Genomic DNA, 12,848 nt, shown 5'->3' on the forward strand with positions numbered 1-12,848 from the left:
GTTTACGACCGTAGACCTGCTGGACCGATACAACAATCTGACAAAGCATCAGTCAACCCTACTCTCTCACAAAGATCCGATCATTTTTTAAGGGTTTTGGACAGAGCTTTGCAGAAGCTTTAAACGTGACTTAAACCCAAAGACGCGCAAGAATTTGATAGATTATTGAAATCGTGACATGAATGGGTCTTATAAAATGCCTGGCGAAGCAGGGGGCAAAGGGGGCACAAAAGGAAGAGGTATTCTCCATCATCAATCTTTGACTTTGTGCTATGCTCTAGAAAACAGCTCCTAGGACAGCCACTTTAGATCCTATCTGGTGTTATACATACTTTGCCATTATTCTTAAATGTGACAGTTAAACTGGACTTTTCAGTCAAGTATTTTAACTGGACCCAAGCGGTTAGAATCTGTTTTTTGGACGCGGCCTTGGAAAGGCAGTAGAATAGTGAGTGAGACGGCGCTGAAAAATGAATCCAGAAGCCTTTATGTCGCTGGACAGATCGGAGAAATTAATGTGCTCGCCACAGTCGCAGCATCCCTCCAGTCCCTTTCTGGGCCCTGTCGCCTCCATGTCGCGAGGCTGAAAAGGTACTTTATTGAAGTTTGGGGGCGAAGTGGGAGAAGGCCGAGTTCACCTCGAGGACACATTTTCTGTCCCATTAGGCTCATTTCAGTCTGGATGGCCGACCTCTCCAACCCTCTGACCCGACTCACTCTCTATACGTGTACCTTCTGTGTGCGCCCTCGCTGGTCCCCCTTGGCCTCAGCTTTCTTTGTGGATTTTTCAGCGTCGAGCCTATAGAGAGGCCTGCGGCGGGGCATCGCTGAATGTGTCGCTCCTTTTGTTAATCACAGTGACCCGGGACAGTGTTGGACTCAAGGACAGTCCTCTTCAGATCTGCAGGCCTTTCCAAACACGCGCCTTCTTTAATTGGGGCATTTTGAGAGTTCGGATCTGGAATAGTTTGCAAACCGAGCTGACAAAGATTTGTGTTGTTAAATCTTTGACAAGACGTGCACGAATCTGGTCCTGTCTGTTTTAAGCATTTCCCAGCCTGTCCAGGCTTTTTTGTGATGGGAATAATACTTGAAGACAGACATTAACTGCATTCCCCAAAGTCTCCAAAAAACTGCAGGCAGTAAAAATAGATTGCGTGGTCACGTGACTTTCGTGGGACTTGAGAGAATAACTGGTCTCAGGTCAGCACTTCCATTCAAAACTGCCTATTAGTGTTTCTGACAGTACTGGGGCAGCTGGTCATTGTCATTACTTTATGGACAGGGACCTTCAAGTCGGTTTATAGTCACAGAAACCTTCCAAACTTTCCACACACTTCCCTAAAACTTTTCTGTTTCCCCTCACGCATTTCTCCCTCAGACTGGAGCTACTGAACCTACTGAACCAGTAACTGATAATCGAAGATTTACACTCAAGTGCTGCAAAATTAGGATTATTACAAAAAAACGCGCGTCACTATTTTCTGTTCGCTCGAAATTATTTACTTCATTGTCATATTAATATTTTGATGCGACACGTTTGGGGCCAGGGCAGAATATTCAGCAGCGATGTGAAATAACATCTGGCGCCGAAAGTCCAGCAACGAATCCAGTGTCACAGTGATAATTCAGTGTAGGTCAAATTACAGTGACGCCTCGTCTCCTCACTTGAGCTTTTTGTTGTTGAAGATTTAAAGTAGAATCGAAGTCCAAGAGGGATCATTTGCTTATATTTTCCTACCTAAGTTTCGTTGACTTAGCAGTGAAACCGATTTAAATGTTCCACGGGTTTGTTGGGTTCATTATGGGCATAAACAAAATGTGGAGTTTCAAGTGATTATTTAAACAATTCCTCACGTCGCCATAAATCACTCCAGCCTGGCGTTTTGTTGTTAAACTCTGCTGTGATGTACAAAGACTTCTGCTCTACACATCGGAAACTTTACGCAGATATTTATCATCATAATATTTACCCAAGGATGGATTCGCTCTTTGTGTGCCTTATACGTTTACCTTTCTGTTCCCACATGATTTAAGCAAATAATTAATTCAATCTATAAACGTCAAAAGTTATTTAGTCTTACCTGTCAGAAGATCAACAAGAATAAAAGAAAAACATAATCTCCGTGATTTATAGCTTCGTCTTTTGTCTTTTTTTATGAATGAGCAGGGTTTTTAAAGTTCAAAATAAAATAGATTTTAATTTCCATGCAGCTATTAAGCAGCTCTTAGCTTTCATCTAAATCTGTGGAGTAACTTGGCGGTGTTTATTCTTTGCAGGACGGTGTATTTTATGTGTTTGAGGTCCAGTGTTTAAATTCCTCAGCACTTACTCAGCTCTAACTGGCTTCTTCTCTGACTTGAGACTGTTGAATCGCACATGATTTTCAGCTCACATTGCACCGCTGCAGGCTGCCCGTGATTTATGGCCACCTCAGGCGAGGACTCTCTCTTGGAAGATATAAAAATTTTTACACAAACAGCCGCTGAAATGTTTGAACAAGAGCAAACACGACACAAAAATCATCAGCTGTTGTGACGCTGGTCTGGTTTATCACCTGGTTCCTTCTCTATTGTCTACGCAGAGTTAAGTACAAATGGTTTTGTTTTGTTTTGGTTTTTCATGTCTCAGGTGAGTGTCTTCTTCGACCACTTTAGTTTGAAATGAAAGGTATTGTTATGGTGCAGTGTGTTTAAACTGCAGCCATGGCAGCTGCATAAAGGCTGCGGGTTGAAACAGGGGTCACGCTGCTATTTTCCAGGGACAGCGAGACGCTCTCGCATTGACCAGCAGTGGGTGTGTCATAAATCCGTAAATCTCTCCCATCTAGGGAGCAGATGCACCATGTCTCTTCTTTGTGTGTGTGTGTGTGTGTGTGTGTGTGTGTGTGTGTGTGTGTGGGTGTGCGGTGGCGGGAGAGTTAAATGAATTTACATAAAACTGGATTTTAAAACTCCATCAGACATGTTAAAATGATTTAGTGTCGGTGCTGGCAAACATTTCAAGCGGGATGTGACAGAGCAGTTTGGATCAACAGTCTGATAACCCGCTGTAGACCTCAACATCACATCACACAGGGAGTGATGGCCTGGGTAAACTTGCCAGTAATACTTTATGTCATCATAACGCCTCAGTGAGAAATATTTCATTAGCCTATTTGCTGCATCGTTGAGGACATTAGAAATTACAGTCATTTTCCTCCGTTCAAGGTGTCACCCGGGGCCCAGACAGTCACTAGATTGAGTTATGATTATGTTATTCACTTTTCATTAGCAGAAGTGATCTGAATATGGGATGCTGAGACTATAGATCCACAATTACGTATAGGTTAAGTGAAAATGTGCTTTTTATTTGATTTGTTCTCTGCAAATGATCCTCCTGTGTGGCCACCAGTTGCATTTGCACCACAGCCATTTTTTTAAGCACTCAGCTGCTGCACGCGTTTCAGAAGTGAGATTTAAAAGCTACGTGTCATTATTGTTAGAGAACACACAACAGATGACTGAATAGTAAAACCACAGCACCTAATGCAGAGGTTAAGACAATAATATACTTATTCTTAAATTCTCTGATTCATGCACCTGCAGCCACGAATCTCTGATCTTATAGTATTTTCTGTCGCTGTTTAAAGTTTGTTTACACCAGTAAAGTCAGTAGAGACACAGAGTCAAGGTCTTACCTATTGAAGATGCACACAACCTGTCAACTCTCATTTTGCATCATGTACATCAGATCTCACGTTCAAAATCTGATCTTTTATGTTGTGGTATTAAATTATTTTAGGTCAATATGTATCCTGAAAATATATATATATAGGCTATGTGTATTTTATCCTGAGTTAAACTACATGCATTTCTACATTTTTGACTTTCAGGTAGCACATTTTCTGTTTGGCTCAGAGCTGCAGGATTGATGTTTGCCTGCTCTCTCCACAGACGGGCCAGGATTTACAGCGGGCCCAAATTAATTCTCCGTGTTAATGCACATGCTTATGCAAAAGTCAGGACTTGTTTGGGAAATTGACAATGTGTGTCTTTTCCTCACTTATGAAGTGCAGCCTGCAAACTCTAGTCCTTTCATTTCACTCTGCATTGTTTACAGCAATATAGGGCACCGGGCCCATAAATCTTCTCCTTGCTCTGCCAAGACAGCGCCATTTGTATGCACCGTTTTAACCGACAGCATCCTCTGCCCATTAACGTCTTCTCCCCAGCTCTCTCTGAGGCTCCTCTTATCTGCTCAGCTCTGTCCCCTGCAAACGCATTAACTGATCCGTGCTTTGTTGGGCTCCGGAAGCCAGTTATGCTTTTCGATGTAAAGAACATATAAGGCACAGAAAAGGGAAATAAAACCAGAAGAACCACGCTGCCTTCTCTGAGCCCCGCCACACGTTCCCCTCTCCTCGATGCTGCTGTTTTCTCTCTAAGTTATTGGTATGAGAAATAAAAGTTTATCGACGATTTCCTCGGTTGTTTGTGTCAGCAGGCGAGAGAGCGCAGAAGGTAAGGAGGAATTGTAAAAGGCTTGACACCCAGAGCGACCGGCGCGCTTTTGTGTGAGAGAGAAAAATGATTTATTGCCGCTGAGGCGGTTCAAACAGAGTTCACGGAGAATTGTGGTGGAGGCGCGGAGGAGCTAAATTATGGTCTTGCTGAGCCAGTATATCATAGATCCTATCTTCAATTCAGAGAGTGTGTTCAAGGGTGTGAGCTAAGAAAAACAAAACAAATTTAATTACTTTCCCCCATTTCAGTCAGAGCTGATGTGTACTGTTTAATCCACCTGTTGTTAATATTATTAATAATAATAATTATTATTATTATATTATTATTAATAATAATAAAAACATGCAGATCTATTTATGTTCTTCTGTATGTCTCTATTTGACTGACGATGATTTTAATGCTCAGCCTGGAAGCATCACACGTGACCATGCTCGTCATTATCTCGTTCACACTTTCTAATTAAAACCAAGTCTCCCAGCTCGACTTTGAGCATTTTATACAGTTTAAAACGAAACATCCATCAATAATGAGAATAAAGTCAAGACACTGTAGTGCTGATTGTGGTTACCAATAATAAACCCTGCTCTGTGATGGGAGTTGGATTCAGCTCCTGATCAGAACTGTTCAAAACTAAAATAATTGATTTATGTAAAAAAAAAAAAAAAAAGGCTGTGGCTCTTCTCTGGGGCTCCAGGTGAAGCCTCATTGGTGGTGGCGGCAGCAGCAGGGGTGAAACTGGAAAAAAAAAAAAAGGGGGGAAGGCTCCTCTTCTTCCAAGCTATGCAACACTGAGTGCATAATCCATCACCGCCCAGAGACATCTAAAGAGGGGTTTCTCGACAGCTTTGTTGTAGCGAAACACCAAAAGGAACTTGAATCTAAAACCTGGTTCACAGATTAATATGCTAATATTATTACCTGCAAAAACCTCTAAATATGGAAGAAGCTTTTGGGTTCTATTTAAAAAACTGTGAGAGCTTCATTGTTCTATATTTATCCACTTTGTACACATTTAGATATTGTTGAAACGAGGAAATTGTGGTTTATGAGGTTATTATTAATAATATTAATGCTATTCTTTCACGGTCCTGGAGCCCTGTGTGCCCTACACTGGAGCCGCAAACAGACGCACAGAGCTCAGAGCTCAGAGCTGAACATCTCCCCCTGTTCTTTGTCCACACATTCGTGCAGGAAGGGGCATGTTTACCATCAAAAATGTCCACAGTATTAGGCTGTTGCCTCACACAGCCACAGACAGGAGACACTTGATACTGTCCAGTGATTCATGCAAATGCGTTGAAGTGTCCTACAGGAAAAAAAACATCTCTAATGATTGCCTCCTTTGTCTTTGTGTGGCAATGACTGTCAAGCCTTTGTTTGACCACTCCCAGTGAATTGTATTAAGGCAAAGCTTCACTTCCACTCCGACACTTACAAGCATATGGTGTTATTTAAAGCAAAGAGCGCCGGTTCATAATGGCCACTTATTAGCTGCAAACCAAGTTACCAAAAACAATCTGATTGTTTGTTTGCTTTTTTTTTTGTTTAAGAAAAATAGCAGCCTTACAGCAGAACGTCAATGGAAAGTTAATAGCACGGAAATACTGGAATAAGTATTATTATTTATCGTTATGTTTAATTGGGTAGAATACCACGGAGCACAAATTCTTTTTAGGTTATTTACAATTTAAAAGCTTTAGCAATATAACGAGCCGCGGTCCATAACCCCGTTATTATTACCCAGTAAATGACTGCAGCTCATAGACACACGGGCTACAGAAGCTACCATGGGATCAAACCTACCACCACAAAGTTCAGGGTGTGCAGCTGCAAGCGGCGGCTCCGTCTAATAAACGCGTCCTGCCAAGACATTTACAACATTACAAGAAATCAACCCTCAGTTTCCTCACCACACATGTCATGTCTGCCTGTCCACCCCCTCTCTCCCTCCGTGTGAACACCTCTCTCCCTCTTTCTGCCTCACACTCATTACACTGTTGTTGGCGTCTGCTCATATTCCGTTACATGATTTTTTTTTTATCTCCCTAGATAAGGAAACGCAGGCTGCCCATAGAAATGCTGTCTGAAGAAATATCGCAGAAGCGTCTTCGGGCGCCCCAAGTTGCCAGCGGATTACTTTGCAACTCCAGAGCTCGGTCATTGGAGGACGACCCCACGTGACTACGGCACCCTTCTGGTAAATATTATTCAAATGATCCACATGGTTACTCCAAGTGCTCTTCCCTGCATGCCTTTACACATTTAGGTTAATTGTGATCTGATATTAGACAGACAGAAGTCTTTAGTACTGCAGAGGGATTCCTGGTTTGATTTGAGACACTTTGATGAGCTGGGTCCATGGAAGCCCAACAGTCTGCCCTCCCGCTGCAGCTGCACACCAACATTTTTGCTCTGAGCTCTGGACAAGTGCCAAAACTAAGCCCGGGATACAATGAAGGAGAAGGAGGAGGAGGAGGCCAAGAAGCAGAACTTAATCAGCAAAACATGACCTCCTCTGCTCATGTCAGTTCCAGGTTGAACCCAGATGAACAGTTTCAGAGCCCACTGGAGCCTCCGGTTCACTGCCATGCCAAGGGCAAGCTGGACATCCAGAGCAGGAGCTGCAGTCTAGTCACCATCTGCCACTCAGGAGTAATTTTTCCCTGGATGAATCCACGGACAACTGACTCCGAACAATCTGGTAACTCTGCTTTTGTTTATTATGAACTAAGTCTCTTTGACATTATAAAACCAAAGTGAGTGCACAAAATATTGTCGACTGATGGGTCGAATCCATAAATCCGATGTGTCCCACTTGTGAATTTAAAACTGTAGCTCAAACACTGACATATCGCCTTAATGTTGTATAAATTCTGTGACATAAAGGCACCAAATACACACAAGTACGTTCGCAGGCCTTTCACACTTTCTGACAACACTTCTTAACAAAAGTTTAACTAGTCAACGATGTGTTGGATGTGTCTCACGCGTCATTTATCATGCACTAAAGTACATTCATCAGATGTCATAGTGTATGAATGAGTGCTGATGCTGCAGCACAGTTAAACAAATGCCAGTGTCATGATAATAGCTGTTTGCTCTTCCACTCCTTTAGGCAAAGTAATGTTGAAAACAGAAAAGCTGCAGCAAGTAGGCGGCAAGAAAAAAAAACTCTTTAAACCACTTTAGCAACTCAAGGAGGAAATATCACTACTTCATATTATATTCTACTGATGTATACTACTGATGTTTGATCGTACCATGGCCCAGGTAAGGCAGGAAGTATAAAATCACGTACTGACCAAGTACACACATAAAAAGAAGCTAGAAACAATGACAGTGAAGGTAATTACGATAAGAAACAGACAAAATAAGCAACAAAAATGTCTAATTGTTTGATTCACCAACAGACATCACTGTCTAAACAAGGAAGCCGACGTCTGTGTGGCGTTAAGGAGTGCAGTCTACTCTCTAAGGCCACCACAGGCCTTATTAACTACCCATTAACCCCTGCATGTCATATAGTCAACAGGGCCCTGGTATTGCTCATATACATGTCAAACGGAATCTCTAATGGTGGTTATTTTCAGTGGTGGTCCCAAGGTACCTTTTAAGTGACTGAGATGGGGATTTGACGAGTCTGCTTCTGTGTGCAGCTGTGATTAATGTGGCCTGTCAGGCAGCCGTAGTGGCGTCAGATGTTTCCCCCAGACTGTTTCTTCGGGAGGTAACTTTCCCTGAACACATGACACAGTAGACAGTCAGTCTTGTATAATGTCTCAAGCATGACTGAATACACAGGAAGAGCCTAGGGCTCTACTTGGTCTCAGGTTGATCGGCTGAGGATTAAAATGGGCCTTACTGGCTCTTGAAGTCCTCCACGTGGAGGTTATACATTTCAGGAAGGCCTTGTTAGATATCTGGCACTTACTTTTAACACCCTCTCTTCTTTATGTTCTTCCACCCTGCATCAGTCAGCGGTGATGTAGCGGCTGGTCTGTCAGGCGGAGGGAGGCACGGTGGGAGGAGGGAGAGAACGGCCTTCACCAACAGCCAGCTGCTGGAGCTGGAGAAGGAGTTCCACTTCAGCCCCTACTTGTGTCGACCTCGGAGGCTGGAGGTTGCGGCTGGGCTGCAGCTCACCGATCGCCAGGTCAAGATCTGGTTTCAGAACCGCAGGATGAGGTACAAGAAGGAGCACAAGTATGGAAAAGCAGCAGGTTCATCCCAGTGGTCTCTGTGCAACTCGTCCTCCTCCGGCTCATGGGCGGACCACCTGACATTTCCAGGTGCACATGCAGTTACGGCTTCCTCCTCCGCAGACCTGCGCTTCATGGATTATGCCCCCGTGTCCTCTTCCCTGTTCGGCTCTCAGAGTGATGGTCAGTGTGTTCACCCTGCAGACCTTCCCCATGCGAGCTGCATACTTCCATCTGTTGCAAATGGTCCTGTGCCCTCCTGTACGGGCATAGACAGTCATCACTACGATGGCATTTCAAACTGGCCCTAGGGGCCCATAATGGCCATCCCCCTTGTGCTCATCAAAATTTCGATGAATCCATCCACTTTCACTTACTTATGAAAGACTGGGGGATATTTGATTCACGTGCCAGACTGAACTCCATTTTTTGAAATATCTTCATTAAACTATATGCACATATTTTAATTAAAGGGGAGCTGCAGTACAGTGATACAATTTGTTTTTCTCAGGCACAATTGACACAAGTGACCGAAGACTGGCACAAGACGTTCGAGCAATTAATAATGACATGGTTTTGTGGTTGTTGCATTTGTATTGTTGTTGCATGTTTAATGCATGTGGGAGTCACATTAGAAGTAAGTCTTCCATTTGTCCTCCGTCTCCCTCGTAGGTAATCATAAAGTGGCTGTCATATATCGCGAATGGCACATTAGACCTCCTTTTCATTATGTCCTGTAAATAGCTGGTTATTTGTGTAAAGTGTTTTAACTCTGAGAAGGACAGAGCAATCTTCATACTGAATGATGTTATATTTTTGTTATAGCCATTAAAGGATATGGCAAGTCTTTGATACTGTCCTTGATTAATTGAGATGCCACATAGTGTACATGCTTAATAAATGCATTTGGGAAAAACTGTAGCTCTTGTGCTATGTTTACCCTGTTCACCACTGACCAGAATTATATTTTTTTCCAGCAGTATCTCATTATTAAGGATTCCTGGATTGGATCCCAAATGGAAAAAATGAGAAGAATTCTGTAATCAAATTGAGGCATGCTTTGGAAACTCTACAGTATCATGCATTCAAGTTGCACAGCTTTGCCACATAAGCCTCTCCCTCACTCCTGCCTCCAAGTTCCCCACCATTAATCACAGAGACAAGGCAGTCTTTCCAGCACTCCAACCACAAGCTCTGAACCCACTGGGCACCATGACAAGATCTCTTGCCTCCTCCTTCCCACCCCTTGCCTTCTCAATAGCCAAATTGTAGTAATGCAAGTTGGGGCTGGCCTCCCTCTCAGGGGGCATGTTAGTTGTGTGGCTCAGAAGCCCTTCCAGCAGCCTATAGGCCACAACAGACCAATGAGGCTCAATCACTAATGACAACATATTATTTTAAAGAACAACGAGGAGATTGTTTTTTTTCTCAAGCATCCGTTCTGACATATGAAATCCCAAGTGTAAACTGTGGCATGGAAATTATTTTCCTCTTGCTCTTTTTGATTTGAAAATTCCGGCTCTCACACTCAGCTAAATTATGCATACGGGTCATTACGCGTTTATGTGACAGAAGTGGGTCACAGGTTCTCTTGGGTCTCAACAGTTTTACACATCAAAGATAGATAGCAATGCTCACAATGCAGGAGCGAATGTGCTCTTCCACTCGATAACTTCGGGCTCCGGTATCAATAATCTAAACAAAACTTACATGCTGACAGTTTTATATCGCTGGCCTTACTGTGAATGAGCTGTCGCAGAGGACTACTGACAGCTATGAAAAGAGGGAGGTAACGAGGAAGCTGATCCCCTAGTGGGCCTGGATAGAACGACTTCCTGCTCCTAATTCATTACCTAATCAGTCTGTGGATCAGCTGTCATTTGGTAAATATTACACACCTTTTGCAGCAAGTTGCCGTAAGTGCCAGGGGAGCAATATAGCTGCTATAACTATGGAAATGTTGAATAAAATAAAGTAAGGCCTACAACCACATCTGTATCAGAGAGGTGGTGACAGTTGGGTAATTTAGGAGAAAAGTAATAAAGGGCAAGAGAGAGAAAGAGACAAAGCAAGAAAAAGTTCTCCCTGCAAATATCTTGCCTTTCAAAGAGACAGGGGGGCGGACTGCGAGGAAGAAGAAGCAGACGCTGTCGGATTCCTGAGATTCTTGCATACGCTGGGTGATTTATGGTGTTCAGTGGTGCTGAGGCTCAACAGGACCTTCACTTCTGGTTCCTCACCACATCTTCCTTCCAGACACTAAAAGACAGGAAGACCCACACACTGGTGTGCAGTATTTTCGTGCATAGGGTCAAGGAGGATCCCAAAAGTTCAAGGAAAGCTTCCCCCACTCGCCCATGGGCCCCACTGCAAAGGGACGACAGTCTTCTTCTATTCCAACATCAAGTCTGTAGTTCTCACAGCATGTGACTCCTTTTTGCTTCACATCTGTGTTTTGGTGCAAGCCTCCGTTTGTTTCAGATCTGGGGCTTTGATCAGGCTGCATTAAGCAGATACCATCGGTGATACTGTGTTTTCAGCTATCGGTCACGCTCCATCATTCATTTTTAAATTTGTGATTTGTGTCCTTTACATTGACTCATGTCCCACTGCAGCTGTGGTAAAACTGATTTTGGGGTTAGACTTGAAAAAAAAAAAAAAAAAAAACCTCAACTCCCCCTGTAGTGAAAACACAACCGCTGCATGTTTAACACAAACATGCTGCTTTAATTATCTTACAAAGCATTTGGTCCTGGATTCAACAAACACACAGCCTGAAGCTCGTCATATCACAGAAAGCTGCTGCTGTCTTAGTTTATGAAGTGGTGATTCCATTCATTAAATAGAAATAAATGATAATAGATAATAACCTACTTTGATTGGAGTTTATGCCTTAACTGGGATAAACACCCTCTGAAAGCAGAAAGCATCTCTCAGGCTTCACTTTCTTAATTTACACTTCAGTTCTTTATTAAATGCATCTTTTAGTAAATGAGCCTTCAACAGGACACAAGAAAAAGGGGTATCCACCTCATTTTCAGCAGACAATTAGGAAAGAAAGTCCTTGAGTGCCTTAAACAGTCCAGATGCAGACCAACACTGTCACTGCTGACGTTACATTTAACTTGTCCTGTCATGAAACAGTGAAGCCGTTGCACATTTCCAAATAATATAGAATTCAAAGAGAAGATAAAGCTACAAAGGTTGATAAAATACATACTGTACATATAGAACCACAATCCAGGGGTCTGGCAAAAGAATTTATGGAAGTCAAAACAAATCGCGTGACTCCAGTGCCCCATTATTTATTTACCAATCAGCAGCAACCAACAAACTGTGTAGAGCTGGATAATTTGTGAGTTTTCATCGAAAATCACCCTTTTTAACCATTTATGGATTAAAAAGAAAGATGGCTTTGGAACAAACGCTGTAGGTTTTGTATTCATGGTCGTCTTCATGTCATAAATTTCTGGAGCCACTAGAAGAAAATGTGATAGTTTGTAAAAACAAATAAATAAATAAGTTCTTTAAAGCAAATGATGGTAAAATTTTGTATTTTTAGTACCAGTTGCCAGGTAGATGATTCAAAAGTCACACGACAATCAGTGTGAAAAGACAGTACAAAGAAAACCAGACACAAACCTCAGATCCCTGGAGAAGGGATGCGTCTTATTTTAATGGACTGAACCTAATACCAGTCTGCACCTTTAACTTGTGAGAGCAACTGAAACACGACTGGGATTAAAACAGGAATAGTTGCCATAAACTATTAATTCCTGCCCAAGTTCACGACGACAGCCCAGACGGCTGTGCACATGTGCTCCACAACAGACATGAATGAAAGGTGTTAAATGTTTTGAATGTTTCTGGTTTGAGGTGTCAGTATTAACTGTGCTGGTATGTCCCTGCAACCCTGGATGTTCCAGGATAAGTGGCAGATGATGGATGGTCTGATATGGCCTCAGGGCCGCAAGAGCAAAATAACTAGAAAGAGCATAATACCAACGATGATGGGCTTGTTTTCACTTTTCCTTTCCACTTGGTATGTTTGCAAACTGGCTGATCTGTATGATGAAAATCCATCCATCCATCACAGGGCCACATAGAGACAAACAACCTCACACACTCACACTCACTCCTATG

At 42.7% G+C, this 12,848-nt stretch overlaps 1 protein-coding gene across 1 annotated transcript; it reads left to right on the forward strand.

The window, feature by feature from the left end:
* Positions 1-6,864: 6,864 nt before the first annotated feature.
* Positions 6,865-9,626, forward strand: LOC113145358 (homeobox protein Hox-D3-like). Its single transcript, XM_026331986.2, has 2 exons — positions 6,865-7,207; positions 8,481-9,626. The coding sequence occupies exons 1-2, from the start codon at positions 6,865-6,867 to the stop codon at positions 9,014-9,016; spliced, it is 879 nt and encodes a 292-aa protein (XP_026187771.1). The 3' UTR covers positions 9,017-9,626.
* The last annotated feature ends 3,222 nt before the right edge of the window (positions 9,627-12,848 follow it).

This window comes from Mastacembelus armatus, chromosome 7, assembly GCF_900324485.2.
Source record: "Mastacembelus armatus chromosome 7, fMasArm1.2, whole genome shotgun sequence".
Lineage (NCBI taxonomy): Eukaryota > Metazoa > Chordata > Actinopteri > Synbranchiformes > Mastacembelidae > Mastacembelus > Mastacembelus armatus.